Raw genomic sequence first — 17805 nt, 5'->3', positions numbered from 1 at the left:
TAGATCAGCACCTACTCTGAGATGCTTTGTGGGTACTTGCCCAGGTCCCTCCCTGTCTTATTCTTTATGATATTATTATTATAAAACATTTTATTTAACTAGGCAAGTCAGTTAAAGAACAAATTCTTATTTACAATGACGCCTACACCGGCCAAACCCGGATGATGGTGGACCAATTGTGTGCCGCCCTAAGGGACTCACAATCATGGCCGGATGTGATACAGCCTGGATTTGAACCAGGGACTGTAGTGACGCATCTTGGACTGAGATGCAGTGCACTCAAGTGTTTTAGTACTATATCTCTTGACACAATGATGAAAATAATCATGGCCTCTAAACCTTCAAGCTGCATACTGGACCCTATTCCAACTAAACTACTAAAAGAGCTGCTTCCTGTGCTTGGCCCTCCTATGTTGAACATAATAAACGGCTCTCTATCCACCGGATGTGTACCAAACTCACTAAAAGTGGCAGTAATAAAGCCTCTCTTGAAAAAGACAAACTTTGACCCAGAAAATATTTTAAAAACTATCGGCCTATATTGAATCTTCCATTCCTCTCAAAAATGTTAGAAAAGGCTGTTGCGCAGCAACTCACTGCCTTCCTGAAGACAAACAATGTATACACAATGCTTCAGTCTGGCTTCAGACCCCATCATAGCACTGAAACTGCACTTGTAGAGGTGGTAAATTACCTTTTAATGGCATCAGACCGAGGCTTTGCATCTGTCCTCGTGCTCCTAGACTTTAGTGCTGCTTTTGATACCATCGATCACCACATTCTTTTGGAGAGATTAGAAACCCAAATTGGTCTACACGGACAAGTTCTGGCCTGGTTTAGATCTTATCTGTCTGAAAGATTACAGTTTGTCCTTGTGAATGGTTTGTCTTCTGACAAATCAACTGTAAATTTCAGTGTTCCTCAAGGTTCCGTTTTAGGACCACTATTGTTTTCACTATATATTTTACCTCTTGGGGATGTCAATCGAAAACATAATGTTAACTTTCACTGCTATGCGGATGACACACAGCTGTACATTTCAATGAAACATGGTGAAGCCCCAAAATTGCCCTCGCTAGAAGTCTGTGTTTCAGACATAACGAAATGGATGGCTGCAAACTTTCTACTTTTAAACTCGGACAAAACAGAGATGCTTGTTCTCGGTCCCAAGAAACAAAGAGATCTTCTGTTGAATCTGACAATTAATCTTTATGGTTGTACAGTCGTCTCAAATAAAACTGTGAAGTACCTCGTGTTACTCTGGACAGCTTTTTTTTCCATCTACGTAACATTGCAAAAATCTGAAACCTTCTGTCCAAAAATGATGCAGAAAAAATGTATCCATGCTTTTGTTACTTCTAGGTTAGACTACTGCAGTGCACTACTTTCCGGCTACCCAGATAAAGCACCAAATAAACTTCAGTGAGTGCTAAATACGGCTGCTAGAATCCTGACAAAAAGCCTGTTATGCACCTGCACAAAGCGCGTTGCGCACACACATCTGAATACCAACTACTGAGAAGTGCATAGGAAAGGCGTGCAAGTCTGAATTTGTCCCTTTCTAAAAACAAACGTAAAAAAGTTCACGCAAGACTTGGGTGATTATGATGGGTCCCTTTTTTTTAGATGCCGTGTTTACATCTCTCAAAGCATCATGGGAGAAAGCCAAGTTTCGCTTGAGGACGATGGAGGGTCACAGTGACATCATCACCTGTGTGGTTGCCGTTGACAACCTGGTGAAGGAGTCATTCTCTGATTTAATAACAGATCTCATAACTGTGAACAATTCAATGAATCACTTTCTCTCTCCCTCCTCCTCTCTCTGTAACTCTGACATGCTAACTTTCTCCTCTACCACTGAGAGCCATTCTCGCCTGAACGGAGTGTTATTGAGCTACTTGAACCTTGTCTGCTCTCACTCTCACGGTCTCTCTCTGTCGCTCTCTCTCTCACACTCATTTCATCCCTCTCCGATGTTCTCGCCATCTCTCTCTCTCTCTCTATTTCTCTCTCTCTCAGTCGAGACACAACAGTAAAGTTGTGTGACTGTTCCTACGGCAACAGAGCAGCTTGCCCCTCCGCCTGAGTACTGTAGGAGACTAGGTAGGGAATGGACGCACACACACACACGCACACACGCACACACGCACACACGCACACACGCACACACGCACACACACACACACACACACAGAGCTATGTCTTACTATACTAACCCTAACTCCTAACCCTAATCCTAACCCCTAATTCTAACCCTAAACCTAACCACTAATCCCTAATTCTAACCCTTACCCTAAACCCTAAGCCTAAAATAGCCTGTATACAAGTGAGGACCGGTTTACTATTCGTGTGAGGACTTCCGGTACTCACAAGTATAGTAGAACGTGTACACACACACACACACACACACACACACACACACACACACACACACACACACACACACACACACACACACACACACACACACACACACACACACACACACACACACACACACACACACACACACACACACACACACACCCTCAGTCAGGCATCCTGATTTCAGGCTGTGTAATTATAGTTTTAGTTCATCAGGTCAAATCCACGGAGAGAACTAGCAGCAGACACTCTGGGTTACTCTCATTCTGACTGAAGGAGGGATCATTCCACTACTTGAACTTCTCTGCCCTTTCTGTCTCTCCTCCCACGCTCCCCCTCTCCGTATCTCTATCTCACTCTCTCCAGGTTTTTTTGCCCAGGCTTACATTGCCAAGACGAGAACTCGGGAACATATCATATTAAATCAATAACAACATGGATGATAATTATATGCATACTGACTATGGACTGTACAATGATAACAACAACACACACACACACACACACACACACACACACACACACACACACACACACACACACACACACACACACACACACACACACACACACACACACACACACACACACACACACACACACACACACACACACACACACACACACACACACACACACACACACACACACACACACACACACACACACACACAGTCTGAGCCCTACAGCTTTGTCTGGGTGAGTGTGCCTATGTGTTTGCATGTGCCTACGTAATTGTGTTGTGGACAATTAAATCAGTGTTCCCCTCTCTCCGTCCAGGCCAGTGTGTAAAGTCCATCTATACCTTTAACGTGGCGATGGCTACATCATCACTGGATCAGGTTTGCGTGGATGTAGTTTCTGTGGGGGGGGGGGGGGGGTACTCAGTAGACCAGGGGTAGACAACCCTGCATGATTCTGTTCCAACTGGCCACCACTCCTGACCAACTGAGCTAATTGATCAGTTCAGCGATTGCCTACATTCAACACACCTGGTCTTCCAGGTTGGTTAAATCGAAAACATGAAGTGCCTGCGGCACTCCAGAACCAGGGTTGCCTAACCCTGCAGTAGACAGTGTAGTCAGACTGATAGAGGCAGACAAGAGAGGAGACTCAGGATCACAGGTATTTATGCAAGCCATCAGTAATGTCTGCCAGCAACTGTCAGGCCTAGTTAACCTCTCTTTCTCTCCCTGACTCTCTCTCGCTCTCTCTTGCTCTTTACCATCCCTCACCTTCTCTCTTTTCCCGTAGTCCGTCTCGCTCTCTCTCTCTCTCTCTCTCTCTCTCTCTCTCTCTCTCTCTCTCTCTCTCTCTCTCTCTCTCTCTCTCTCTCCTCCTCCTCCCTTCTGTCTGTCTGTAGATGGGGGTAAAGTTCAGACCTGGAGCTGGCAAACCATGGACAACTGTCAAATCCATCAAACCAAACGAGGAGGCTGTGACCTCCCTGCAGGTGGCTGCCATAATCAAGAGCCAATAGTGTCACATTCTAGGCTTTTAAGCTATAGTGCTCCTATAACTATATTTGTGTTCAAACGGAAGAAAATGGACTGAAACTGGTCCAATAACAAACGATCATTTTTGTTTTCTGTTGTGCGCCCCAATGAACATAAACTTGTGTTTTCATCAAGGCCTTGCTGAAATTAAAGCAAATATTTCCGCACATTTGCCAGATCTGTGTGTGCTTTGGCCAACGTAGTTGTTGTTGTCACGCCAAATACATTGGCTGAGGCAGAAACAAAAATGCTGCCTGAAGGAACAAATATCTTGTCCTCCTTATAGGCTACACACTTGTAGGCAGTGTGGAAATAAATTATTTAAAATAAATTATTAAGTTAGATATATAGATTCCAAAGAAGTTCAAAAGAGTATTCAGTGCTCTTTTCCTCGTTCTTCAGTACTTTCAAATATAAATGCATTATATTTGCTAGGATAGAGGATCAGAAATGGTCTATACATGTTTGGCTATACATACTTTGTAAGGTTCCTTGGGGACGTAAGCTGTTTAAATACATAGTTTAAAGGTCCCATGCAGCTGATTTATCTCAATATCAAATCATTTCTTGGTAACAATGAAGTACCTTGCTGTGATTGTTTTCAATTAAAATGGTCAAATAGAAACAGAAATGGCTTCTTAGCAAAGAGACAATTCTGTCTGGGAAATGGTCTGAGTGGGGAGGGGAAAACTGAAAACTAGCTGTTATTGGTAGAGAGATTCTTAGATATAAGAGATTCTTAGATATAAGAGATTCTTATATCTCTCTTATTGGTCTATTAACTCATTTGTCACCATCCCACCAAAACAGGCTGACATTTTTGGCGGCCTTTTCAAACAGCATTATAAGGGCATTATCGTAATTTGAGCAATTTCACAGTATTATTCAAACATCATAGTCTGGAAATATATAAAACACAAGAAAATCATGTTTTTGACTCCCCTGGCATTTAAGACTTCTTACATTTATGTAGTGTTACATGCTCAACACAGTTTGGCCAAAGCAGTGAAAGCACCATCACCACATTTGTTCAGTAATCATGCAAAACCATGTGAAACCACGTACACACGCACGCAAGCATGCATGCACACAAACACACACACACACACCGTATCCATGCATTGTATTCAGCCACTGCATTCTGTCTCCATGACAACTGCCCCCTATCTATCCTCCACAGTCCCAGGGTCCCCTGATGTTCAGCAGCTCAGCAGAGGGTGGGGTGTCTGTGTGGGAGGGGCTCTGCACCAACCGCGACCCCCTGCAGCTGTTACATCCTTGGGATGCAATGGTAATGGGCTGCGGGAGTCAGGGAGTTCGTCTAACCCTCAGTCCCCGTGGTGACAGGCTCTCCGTTGCCTACGGCAGAGCCAACCCCGGGATCCTTGAGGATATGTGAGAAGCCGCGTGTGTGTGTGTGTGTGTGTGTGTGTGTGTGTGTGTGTGTGTGTGTGTGTGTGTGTGTGTGTGTGTGTGTGTGTGTGTGTGTGTGTGTGTGTGTGTGTGTGTGTGTGTGTGTGTGTGTGTGTGTGTGTGTGTGTGTGTGTGTGTGTGTGTGTGTGTGTGGAAGAGCCAGTTTAATACGGTACTGTGCTAGACCTTACAGATCTGTGTACTATCTGATGTTTACCGTTCCGCTGTCTAATCACCACAGGCACCGTGTCCAGGCTAACCAATCACAGCAGCTTCACTCATTATTGGCTCATGCTTGGATTAGGCAGATGGGGAAAGGACCTTGAACTGTGAGTAAAACTAACACAACTGGTTGTTCCCTGAATATTATGGTACAATTGCCAACCTATAGAGCCACGCTGTTCGTAGAATGCATCGTTCTCTAAATCTGTTTCGGTTTTCATCAACTTTTTTTCTTTACTTCTCTCCTTCCCCACTCTCTCTCTCTCTCCCTCCTTTTCTCCTTCCATCTCTCCCAGTGTTCTCTCTACCTCAGTGCAGGTACCTGGCCTCGCTGACCTGTGCAGATGCTCTGGGAATCGTCTGCGGGCAGTGGGGGTCACCGCTGGGTCACCGGGGGTTGTGCCCTTGCGGTGTGGGAGCAGCTCCCCAGCTCCGGGAAGCACCGTTCTGTCAGTACTCATCTAGATGGACGAATATGATGATTTAATGATTTGCAGTAATAGAGCTTCTTTATGGGTGCACCTGACAGAAAGTTCACTATCACTCATGTGTCCCTATCCTCACTTCGTCATGTACTGTACACTAAACCAAGGTCAGTTGAATGGTTGTTGGTTTGTTTAACACGTAGGACAGTGTAGAATAACAGGGAAGAGAAGAGAGTTTCTTCCGAAGCAGCGATGGAACTGGGATTTGATCCCATGCGAGCAGGCTACTGACACACAAATACCACAATGGAAGTACGCCTTCAGGCTTTATCGTGTTTTAATCCTCTGTCATTTTTTAAAATGTACGTAATGTTGTCTCTGGCTAGAGCAGCCTGACACTTTTACTTATCAAATTAATTCAATTCCATATTTATGCTGAGGGGGTGGTGCTAAGCATTAGACCACCCCAGGCCACAGTTTAAAGAATATGTCGGTGTCTATTTGAGCAATAAGGCACGAGGGGGTGTGGTATATGGCCAATATACTATGGCTAAACTATAAACTGGTTACCAATGTAATTAGAGCAGTAAAAAGTAACTGTTTTGCCATACCCGTGGTACACGGTCTGTCAGCCAATCAGCATTCAGGGCTCAACCCACCCAGTTTATAATGGTGATGTTGTCACAGGGGTGATGTCACAACGAAGCGAGACAATCCATTGGACGCTTCCCTGACGGAATCAGAGGGAGATTCCGAGGAGGACAGTGATGGTGAGGAGTGGGGTAACAGCGGGCTGAAACATACGCACAAGTAATATACAGTTGAAGTCGGAAGTTTACATACACTTAGGTTGGAATCATTAAAACTCGCTTTTCAACCACTCCGCAAAATTCTTGTTAACAAACTATAGTTTTGGCATGTCGGTTAGGACATCTACTTTGTGCATGACACACGTAATTTTTCCAACAATTGTTCACAGACAGATTATTTCACTTATAATTCACTGTATTCCAATTCCAGTTGGTCAGAAGTTTATATACACTAAGTTGACTGTGCCTTTAAACAGCTTGGAAAATTCCAGAAAATGATGTCATGGCTTTAGAAGCTTCTGATAGGCTCATTGACATAATTTGAGTCAATTGGAGGTGTACCTGTGGATGTATTTCAAGGCCTACCTTCAAAATCAGTGGCTCTTTGCTTGACATCATGGGAAAATCAGAAGAAATCAGCCAAGATCTCAGAAAAAAAATGTAGACCTCCATGAGTCTGGTTCATCCTTGGGAGCAATTTCCAAATGCCTGAAGGTACCACATTCATTTGTACAAACAATAGTAAGCAAGTATAAACACCATGGGACCACACAGCCGTCATACCGCTCAGGAAGGAGTCGTGTTCTATCTCCTAGAGATGAACGTACTTTGGTGCGAAAAGTGCAAATCAATCCCAGAACACCAGCAAAGGATCTTGTGAAGACGCTGGAGGAAACAGGTACAAAAGTATCTATATCCACAGTAAAACGAGTCCTATATCAACATAACCTGAAAGGCCGCTCAGCAAGGAAGAAGCCGCAGCTCCAAAACCGCCATAAAAAAGCCAAACTACAGATTGCAACTGCACATGGGGACAAAGATCATACTTTTTGGAGAAACAAAATTAGAGCTGTTTGGCCATAATGACCATTGTTATGTTTGGAGGAAAAAGGGGGAGGCTTGCAAGCCCTAGAACACCATCCCAACCGTGAAGCACGGGGGTGTCAGCATCATGTTGTGGGGATGCTTTGCTGCAGGAGGGACTGGTGCACTTCACAAAATTGATGGCATCATGAGAGAGGAAAATTATGTGGATATATTGAAGCAACATCTCAAGACATCAGTCAGGAAGTTAAAGCTTGGTCGCAAATGGGTCTTCCAAGTGGACAATGACCCCAAGCATACTTCCAAAGTTGTGGCAAAATGGCTTAAGGACAACAAAGTCAAGGAATTGGAGTGGCCATCATAAAGCCCTGACCTCAATCCTATAGAAAATGTGTGGGCAGAACTGAAAAAGCGTGTGCGAGCAAGGAGGCCTACAAACCTGACTCAGTTACACCAGCTCTGTCAGGAGGAATGGGACAAAATTCACCCAACTTATTGTGGGAAGCTTGTGGAAGGCTACCCGAAACATTTGACCCAAGTTAAACAATTTAAAGGCAATGCTACTAAATACTGATTGAGTGTATGTAAACTTCTGACCCACTAGGAATGTGATGAAAGAAATAAAAGCTGAAATAAATCATTCTCTCTACTTTTGTTCTGACATTTCACATTCTTAATAAAATAAAGTGGAATTTTTAACTATGATTAAAGGTCAGGAATTGTGAAAAACTGAGTTTAAATGTATTTGGCTAAGGTGTATGTAAACCTCCGACTTCAACTGTACATAGATCAGAAAAACTCAAAGCAACACGTCTCCAAGGGTTTCTACTACAAAAAGCCATTGGTTCAAAGTGTCTTCTTTAGCTCCAGCTGTAGACAAATCTATATAAATCACACCCCAAAACGTAGCTGTAAGACAATATCTAAGAAACTTCAAGACTGATCGCTTTGATAAAGATATGGACCTGATTCAATCCGTAGCGCTGAAGACCTGCACTACAGAGGGGTAGAAGTGTAAAAGCAATGCCTTCACGGCAAACGCAAACGCATATGTCGGCTCAATCGGAAATGACCTACAGTGAATTTCTTCAGCGCTACGCATTGAATCGAGCCCTAAAGATTGAACATGTCAACTTATTAAAAGAACATGAACTGAAAAAGGAGAGTTTTGGTCCATTGTTAGCTGTTGCTGTTTTATTTTCTGTAAGGAAATAATCACTATCAACAGGTTCCTGCTATATTCCTAATTATCTATGTCATTGTATATCTATATCAATCACAAATCCATTATTCATCCACCGTTAGACACACGTTTAACTATGACTCCCCACGTTACTGTAGATTACGATGATGACAAAGAAGAGGACTACACATCCCAAGATGCATCAGAGTCGGGCTCAACATCAGGGCTTCGCTGTGTTCTCCAGTGAGAGCCAGTTTCACGTCACCCGCCACCACTAAGCCCAAGACGCTGCGCCTCACAGCATGAAGAGCAATGAAGGCGAGAGGAAGGGAGTGAAGGGGACAGAGGAGAAGGAGAGAGAGGGGGGGAAGTGTGACAGATTGAGAGAGTGGTGGAAAGAGAGCATACGGAGAGGGAGTGGGTGCGAGCGAGAGACAGATAATTGTCTATGTAAATGTTGTTGTTTCATGTGTGCAATAAAGCTGTCATGCTGTGACCTTCCTGACTCTAAACATTTCTCCTTCATATTGTGGTGTCACCTCGTTTGTTACGAACACTAGTTATGCTGCTCATCACCCCACTCAACCTGTCCTTGTGTAAATGAATGTATATTCATTTTCCTCCACCTCTCTGCCGCGCCACTCCCATGGCTTGTCTCAGTTTTTTCGAAACAGAACAGAATACATGTTTTCCTCTGCTCCCAAAATGAGAGATTTCATGTCATTATCTGTATCTTCATTATTTAAGTTTTTTTTTTTTGCTGTCCATTTAATTGAACGGGTTGAAAGCGTAATAAGCATTTCAAATCTCTTTCCTACAGTCTCCCCTCCCTCCGTCCTCCTCCTCTCTCTCTCTCTCTCTCTGGCTCTACATGTCTCTGTCGCTAAGGCAACCAATGCCTTTTCCTACTCGCTCTCTATATCTCCCCCTTTCTCACTGTCTCGCTCATTCCCTCTCTCTTCAGCCAGAGGTAGGCATGTTAACTGGTATCTGTCTGAGTGAATGTGGTGTGAGTGCTGGTGTGACAGTGAGTTGTCTGCTGGTGGATGTGTGTGTGAGAGAGAGCGAGCGAGCGATAGAGCGTGTGTTCCTGTCTGTGTTTGACTGAGTGACAGTGGTAGTAGATATGAAGTAAATCTTTCTCGAGCTAATAGTAGCAGCATATGGGATGTTGGCTACGTGTGTGCCACGTGTGTGCCTATGAGGAATGTTTTGTGCACAGGTGTGTGCGTGCAAGTCTGATGAGCCAACTGTATTAGCATGTGGCATAATTAAGCACTCATTTTGGACAGCCAGGACTGAGAGAGAGAGGGAGATGTGTGTGTATTCCTGTACTGCCGCCTATGAGTGTCTGTTAATGTTTTCAATAATAGTCAGTGTCAAAAGAGAAGTGAACTACCTCTCTCTCTCTCTCTCTCTCTCTCTCTCTCTCTCTCTCTCTCTCTCTCTCTCTCTCTCTCTCTCTCTCTCTCTCTCTCTCTCTCTCTCTCTCTCTCTCTCTCTCTCTCTCTCTCTCTCTCTCTCTCTCTCTCTCTCTCTCTCTCTCTCTCTCTCTCTCTCTCTCTCTCTCTCTCTCTTTCTTTCTTTCTCTCTTTTCTGTTTTTCTTTCCTCCCAGAGAGAGAGATGATCGGAGGATTGGGGGCTCAGTGAACAGAACAAAGCGATGGAGAGATGGTAAGATGGAGAGAGTGAGCAGATGTTAAGACAGACACAGTCAGACCCTCTGGTTGTATGCATGTTGCATGAGGAGTCCAGTTGGACAATGCATTTGTAATGTTTCTCATGCTCTAATTCTCTTTCTGTCTCCTTTTCTCTCCCACCTCTTTCTGCTTCTCTTTATTTCTGCCACCGTCTCACTCTTCTTTTCCCTCTCTCTCTTCCTTCCTTCCTTCCTTCCTTCCTTCCTTCCTTCCTTCCTTCCTTCCTTCCTTCCTTCCTTCCTTCCTTCCTCCCTCCCTTCCTTCCTTCCTTCCTTCCTTCCTTCTCTCTCTTTCTCAGCTCCATCTCTCCTGTCAAACGACTGACCACCCTCCGCTGCCTTTTCTTCCTCCTGGTTGCCGTGGTGACGCGACCCTCAACCTGTAACCGTGACGACGAGGGCGAGGGGCAGGTGGAGGCCCTCTCGGCCCAGCTGTCCATCCCAGAACAGGTCACACCCACCCCTATTTGGTCCGTGGACTGGGGCCCCACACTATCCCTGGAGGACGAGACGCATCACATCCTCTCCAGCCAGGAAGCGGACCTGCACCACCACGGCCATGAAGTCCCCACGACCACCGCCGAGGCCTGGCCGCATCCTCAGAGTGCACCGGGCAGTGCTTTGCCCCAGGAGCCCCTGGACCTTCTGGAGGCCCCAGATGCAGAGGGAGTGGAGGATGGAGGAAGTGAGCCGGAGGAGAGAGAGCCTGAGGAAGGTAGGCACCGTAGAAATCAGTAAAGATTAAAGAAAGAAAGGATTTGTGTTGGTGGGCATGAGAACAGAGTGTTTTGGAACAAAGACATCAGAAGAACTCTGGGGGCATCAGGGAGTAACTTCAATTTCCGCTGGGCTGGCTTTGTTTTCTGAACTCACAACAACACACACAAAGGAAATGGGTGACATCACACACCAAGCGATGGAATAGATGACTTCATCAGCTCATTCTCTTTTGAGTTGCTTTACTGACAGTATGGTAACTCTCTAAAAGCAGAGTTGTGTTTTTTTTTTTACATCATTGCAGTTGACCTGGGTTATATTCATAAGGCACCAAGAAAAAATGACTGAAACAGGGACGGTCTACCTGGACTTGTCCAATAAGAAACGCTCATTTTTGTTTTCGATTGTAAAACATTTGAAAGAGTTCTCCCGTTGCATGCTCTAATGCACATGACCCTGGTTTTCTTCTGTTGTGCTGATTTGATTGTTCCTTCTATTGTTCTGATTTCCAACCATGTGAAAGGTAACTCCTCTGTGTGTGTGTGTCCTCCAGTGGACCCTCAGTTCTACGTCACAGTGACCATCTCCTCTCTGCTCATCCTGACTGCTGTCATCATAACGGTCAAGCTCTGGTAAGAATCCTCTCTCTTTCCCCCATCCGTCCACCTCCTTTCTTTCTATTTCTACCCCTTCTCTGACACATGTTTTTTTATGTACATCAGGGAACTTCAACGGTGTTATTTGTTTGAACGTGGGAATGGTTCAAGTCAGATCTAGGTAGCGGGTGAAAAATGCCTTCCCAATGTTTAAAGGCTTTCAGAGGTTTAAAGGGTGACTCAATTTCAACCACTTGAGGTGTTGATATCCACGACGCTCTGTTGCTACATGCCGGTAGCATCTAAACAGTTTGAGTGTTTTCTCTATTGTTGTCATGTGACGTTTGATGTACCCGTTCACCTATAAAATCCGCTGGGTGTGTGTGTCGTGCATCCTCTAACATGCAATGGAAACGCCGATCTCTGGATTGTAGGGCAGGGCTCGTGCTCATCGCTTCAGTTATTCGACAGTGGGAAGTCTCTTCTTTCCACCTGCTCTCTCACTAATTCACTCCTCCTGTTCTCCCATTGGTCTCTCAATCTCTTTCCCCTGCTTCCCCTTTCTTACCTTCTGTCACTCTTCATTTCTCTCCCTCGTTCCTGCCTCCCCTCTCTCTTTTCAACTCCCCCCTCTCTCTCTTTCTCTCTCGTTCTCTCTCTCTCTCTTTCTCTCTCGTTCTCTCTCTCTCTCTCTCTTTCTCAACCCCATTCCTCATCCTTTACTTTAATTTAGCTTCATCGCCTTTCAGTAATGCTGGGTTCTGGTTGATCCTTGATCGTCACATAGCATTCTTATCTTCTTCCCTAGTCTCCTATCACTTCCAGCTCCAGATCCTCAAATAATCCCTCTGCCCACTGTATGCCGATACACGATAAGCCCCATCTCCCTCTGTTGCTCCCTCTCACTTTCTCTTTTATTTCTTTCTCTCTCCCGCTATCTCTCTCTCTCTCTCTCTCTCTCTCTCTCTCTCTCTCTCTCTCTTCTCTCTCTCTCTCTCTCTCTCTCTCTCTCTCTCTCTCTCTCTCTCTCTCTCTCTCTCTCTCTCTCTCTCTCTCTCTCTCTCTCTCTCTCTCTCTCTCTCTCTCTCTCTCTCTCTCTCTCTCTCTCTCTCTCTCTCTCTCTCTCTCTCTCTCTCTCTCTTCTCTCTCTCTCTCTCTCTCTCTCTCTCTCTCTCTCTCTCTCTCTCTCTCTCTCTGTCTCTCTCTCTCTCTCTCTCTCTCTCTCTCTCTCTCTCTCTCTCTCTCTCTCTCTGAAACCTGCTCTAAGTGTTTCTGTGTTTAGCTAACTTAATTAACCTCCAATGTAGGCTGGTTGAAAGTGTGTGCGCTGGCTTTACAGTGTGTGTGCTGGAAACAAGTGTTGTTGGAGTGCTTAATTGGATCAGCATCTCTCTCTGTGTTGTGTATGTGTGGGCTTATGTTGCAGTTCCAGTATGACTGTAAATATACCTATGGGGTAAATTGTGGTGAGGACTGGAGGGCGGGTTACAGTGGGAATTCAATAGGTGTTTGACGGGTAAAAGTGGGGGATTGAATAGAGGAGAGACCGTATAGAATTGAATATAATACTGTTGATTGATAATGGAAAAGCAATCGATGCTGGAGAATGTTTTCACCATCTGGTGGGATTCCTGGTAATTATCGTGTGTGTGTGTGTGTGTGTGTGTGTGTGTGTGTGTGTGTGTGTGTGTGTGTGTGTGTGTGTGTGTGTGTGTGTGTGTGTGTGTGTGTGTGTGTGTGTGTGTGTGTGTGTGTGTGTGTGTGTGTGTGTGTGTGTGTGTGCTAGCGTGCGTAGGTGCGTGCGTAGGTGCGTGCATGCATATATGGATAGTTTGCCTGACTGGAACTGCATGTCTGTGATCTACAGTCTGACTGTGAAAAAGGCTTTGTTGTGTGTGAGTGCTCTGAAGAGCTGTGTGTATACTCTACCTTTGACTCTCACTGTACCAATAACATCATAACTCAGACACGTAATTGGAATAATGTTTCCCCACATCAGCCCTGTATCCCCTTCCTCTTGCTCTCTCGTTTTATCTCTCCCTCTTTCTCTCTTTTCATTTTTCATTCCCCCTTTCTCTTTACCCTCTCTCTCACACCCTGTTTCCTTCACCTCTTTACCCTCTTTACCCTCTTTCCTTCTCTCTCTCTCTCTCTCTCTCTCTCTCTCTCTCTCTCTCTCTCTCTCTCTCTCTCTCTCTCTCTCTCTCTCTCTCTCTCTCTCTCTCTCTCTCTCTCTCTCTCTCTCTCTCTCTCTCTCTCTCTCTCTCTCTCTCTCTCTCTCTCTCTCTCTCTCTCTCTCTCTCTCTCTCTCTCTCTCTCTCTCCCTCTCTCTCTCTCTCTCTCTCTCTCTCTCTCTCTCTCTCTCTCTCTCTCTCTCTCTCTCTCTCTCTCTCTCTCTCTCTCTCTCTCTCTCTCTCTCTCTCTCTCTCTCTCTCTCTCTCTCTCTCTCTCTCTCTCTCTCTCTCTCTCTCTCTCTCTCTCTCTCTCTCTCTCTCTCTCTCTCTCTCTCTCTCTCTCTCTCTCTCTCTCTCTCTCTCTCTCTCTCTCTCTCTCTCTACCTGCTATTTCCACCTCCACCACCACACTATTTCTTTCCCGCCCTCCCTTTCTCGCATCCTCTCCTCTTCTCCCTCTCGTCTGATAGTGCTTTAACGAGTCAAATGAGTGCATTAACTCTCTCTCAGAGGCGGTGTAATGTGTTCGCTGCAGCTAAATGGCTCTGTCATTCCCTCTTTTCCTCTCACTCACCCTCGCTCTCCGTCTCTCTCTCTCTCTCTCTCTCTCTCTCTCTCTCTCTCTCTCTCTCTCTCTCTCTCTCTCTCTCTCTCTCTCTCTCTCTCTCTCTCCAGTTACGACCGCAGCTGTTCCCAGCACCCACCCCCGCTTTCCCGTGGTGTGCCCCCCCCCCTCTCTCTCGCCCTCCCTCGTTCCCTGGCTCTGGAGGACAGCCGGCAGACGCTGTACGGCACTCCCTCCTTTACCGACAGGGAGAGGTAATGAGTCGCCTCACCAGAGGCGAGAGAGAGGGAGCGTGTTTGTGTGTGTATTTGTGTGGAGTTGTTAGTACATTGATTTGTGTGTGTGTGTGTGTGTGTGTGTGTGTGTGTGTGTGTGTGTGTGTGTGTGTGTGTGTGTGTGTGTGTGTGTGTGTGTGTGTGTGTGTGTGTGTGTGTGTGTGTGTGTGTGTGTGTGTGTGTGTGTGTGTGTGTGTGTGTGTGTGTGTGCGTGCGCGCTTGTTTGTCAGTGAGTGGATGGTGTGTCAAGGAGTGTTTGGTGCCTCTCCCTGTATGGTGTACGAGCATAATAATGGTATATGTGCATAATTAGGTGATAGTGTTAGTCTCTGTGGAGTACACAGGCCTGAAGTGTTATGGATGTGAGATGTATGTGTGTTTTAGAACTTCCTCTCCTATGAGTCACACAGCTCTGGAAGCAGTGAGAGCACAATCCATGAAATGATGCTTTTATAGCCGGGGATTTAAAGTTCATTTCAATCAGGGTAATTGGACTCCTCGTTTCTCCTCCTCCTCGTTTCTCCTCCTTCTCGTCCTTTTTACCCCCCCCCCGCTCCAGTTCTACTTTCTCTCTTTCTTTACCCTACTCTCATTTTCATACTTTTCTTTCACCTACTCCAAATTCTCCCTACTCTAGTGTTATATAATACTAATAATGTATTCTGTTCTCTTTTCCCTCTCCTCCTCCCCTTTTCCAGTTCTACCCTTCTGTCCCTTAACCCTTTTCCTCTGCCCTCTGCTCTCTCTCTCTCTATTCCCCTTCTTCTAGTTCGGCACATACCATATCATCTCTCTCTCTCTCTCTCCGTCAGGATCCCCGTGGTGAACCTCTAAGGCAACGTTTCTGATTTGATACACATTCCTACGGGATGCGACGGGATGCGATGGAGAACACCGCCAGAGGGTGTGGCCCGCCGTGGTCTTCGACTTATCTTTGACTGTGAAAATGAAAATCAGGGACCCAGGTATCCAGCCATGGCAAAAACCTATTTTTCCCTCCATCCCTTCCTCCCGAAGGAGAAAAGCCCGATCTCATCCCTTCCTCCCGAGGGAGAAAAGCCCGATCTCATCCCTTCCTCCCGAGGGAGAAAAGCCTGATCTCATCCCTTCCTTCCTTCCTGCTGCCATCCTCCTACGCCTCTTTTCTCCACTTTTCTATGGCTCTGTGTCACTGTAGACTGACCGAACCTTCTGCTCTGTTTTATATTCCAGTTGTCTGTACTGCCCCAGGCTGTAGCAGCAACACACGTACAGGTCCCTCCGCTTGATCCGCTTTGACTAATTCACAAGCAAACAGTGTTAGATATCAATAGAACATTTTAGTCCCACCGGTGCCAAAACCGCATAGCTATATGGGGTTGTTTGGAATATTTCATACAGCTATCTTGTGTAGCTGAACATTAAACTATGATGAAATAGTGGACTTGGTTATTGAAACTCAGTTGAAAGTGAAATATGTGTGTTATCGGAAACATAGGTGTTCAGCTAGCTGGTGAAGGGTTAAAACAATCCCTGTTTCCTAGGACTGAAGGGGGTATTTCACAAAGCTGGTATGGCAATGTTGTCGCCAGCCGCCAATGTACTTAACGCGACACGGTCCAAAAATCGCTGTTTACTCCCGCTTGGAATGCAAATAGGCCCACTGCAGCTTCCACATTCCCAATGTGTTTTCTGGGTGTTTTTTATTCCCTAAACTATATTCTTTGTTTGTTCCTTTTATTTTCTTGCTTCTTTTCCGCCTCTGTTGTGCATTTGTGAGTGTGTTATCTTGTCTCCGGAGCACGGGGATGGGCAGGGTTTATATATTACTGCTCTATATAGGGTTGGGAAATTCTGTCATTTTCACAAAATTCCTAGGTTTTCCAGACATCCTGGTTGGAAGATTCCTGGAATTAGGAGGGAAGGAAATACAGGAATTTTCCAACTGGGATTTCTGGAAAACCAGGGAATTTGGGGGGGGGGACGTTATCCTTGTTGCTTATGAAAATAGTGGTGCAAACCATGTACAATACATGTTTGCATATATCGCAATCAGTACAATCAAACGATACATGTGGTACAATAAATGGCGGTGTCAGGTATACATAATGGGTGTGAATGATACAGTCCAGAAGTAATGAGCCATTTTACCATCATCTGTTGTTTCTGCTCCGACTTCCAAGCGTTAAACAAGTGTTTACTGTCGGATCTTAGGGTAATGTACCTGTCCAACTCGACCACCAGCTTTGAGAAGTGACCCTCTGGACTTCCACCACACTAGTACACATAGTGGTGTGACGTCATAGGTGACTTGTGTCGTTCTGCATTCTAGTGTTTCCTCGGTTCTCAGTAGCATTCCTGTAGACGTGTGGCTCCACTGTACGATGGAACAATAAAAACTCAACACTGGTGTTTTACCACTGTATCCGGACTGGACTTTACTAAGCCAATGGCTTTGGGACTAGAATTGACAATGTGCGAGGGCCAGTGGATGTATCTCAACTGTCCTGAGTTGCCTCCTTTCCTTCATCTGTCCTAGGTTGAAGACACCCGGGTTACGACAACCTAATAATTCCACGAGGAAGCGTTTGAAAAATCAACAGATTCATGGGACCAGTGCTGTTGCTAACTAGCATCCCTGATCCCTTCGTTTACAATTCTTCCATGCAAAGACATGGAATATTATAAATATTTTGTCTTAACCTTTATCTCTAACCTAGCATCTGTACTAAACTTTAGAAGGAGACAAAGAGACCAGGAAATACACGAGAGCCATGTGTTCTAATTGTGTTATTCAAATCCATTAACTTGAGTTCTATTTGGCTTCTACTGCAGATCAGAGCCATATATTTAGATATCAGAGCCATTGTAGTGAAATATAAATATATGGCACTGGTGCAGTTATACTTCCTGATTATGATGTCGTCTCTCTTCTTCTAAACGTTATCCTAGGTCAGGTGATGCTTGTCAGGGCAACACTACATCATCCTAAACTTGAATGCGTTTTCACATCTGTAATAAGATACAGGAGAGCAAGCAACTTTACACTTTTGAGACGTACC

The 17805-nt window shown here is 45.2% G+C and overlaps 1 protein-coding gene across 2 annotated transcripts; it reads left to right on the top strand.

Annotated features, from left to right (window-relative positions):
- Positions 1-9665: 9665 nt before the first annotated feature.
- Positions 9666-17346, top strand: LOC124006131 (PILR alpha-associated neural protein-like). Of its 2 annotated transcripts, XM_046315926.1 has the most exons (7): positions 9666-9707; positions 10354-10412; positions 10737-11152; positions 11708-11786; positions 14600-14743; positions 15149-15249; positions 15577-17346. In XM_046315926.1, exons 2-6 carry the CDS (start codon positions 10402-10404, stop codon positions 15207-15209), a joined length of 711 nt encoding a protein of 236 aa, XP_046171882.1. In that variant the 5' UTR covers positions 9666-9707; positions 10354-10401; the 3' UTR covers positions 15210-15249; positions 15577-17346. The 2 variants fall into 2 exon arrangements, with proteins under 2 accessions (XP_046171882.1, XP_046171883.1); XM_046315927.1 differs by lacking the exon at positions 15149-15249 and having other exon boundaries at positions 15577-17327.
- Positions 17347-17805: the final 459 nt, after the last annotated feature.

This window comes from Oncorhynchus gorbuscha, linkage group LG19, assembly GCF_021184085.1.
Source record: "Oncorhynchus gorbuscha isolate QuinsamMale2020 ecotype Even-year linkage group LG19, OgorEven_v1.0, whole genome shotgun sequence".
In the NCBI taxonomy this organism is placed as follows: Eukaryota; Metazoa; Chordata; class Actinopteri; order Salmoniformes; family Salmonidae; genus Oncorhynchus; species Oncorhynchus gorbuscha.
This window is presented reverse-complemented; position numbering and strand designations above follow the sequence as displayed.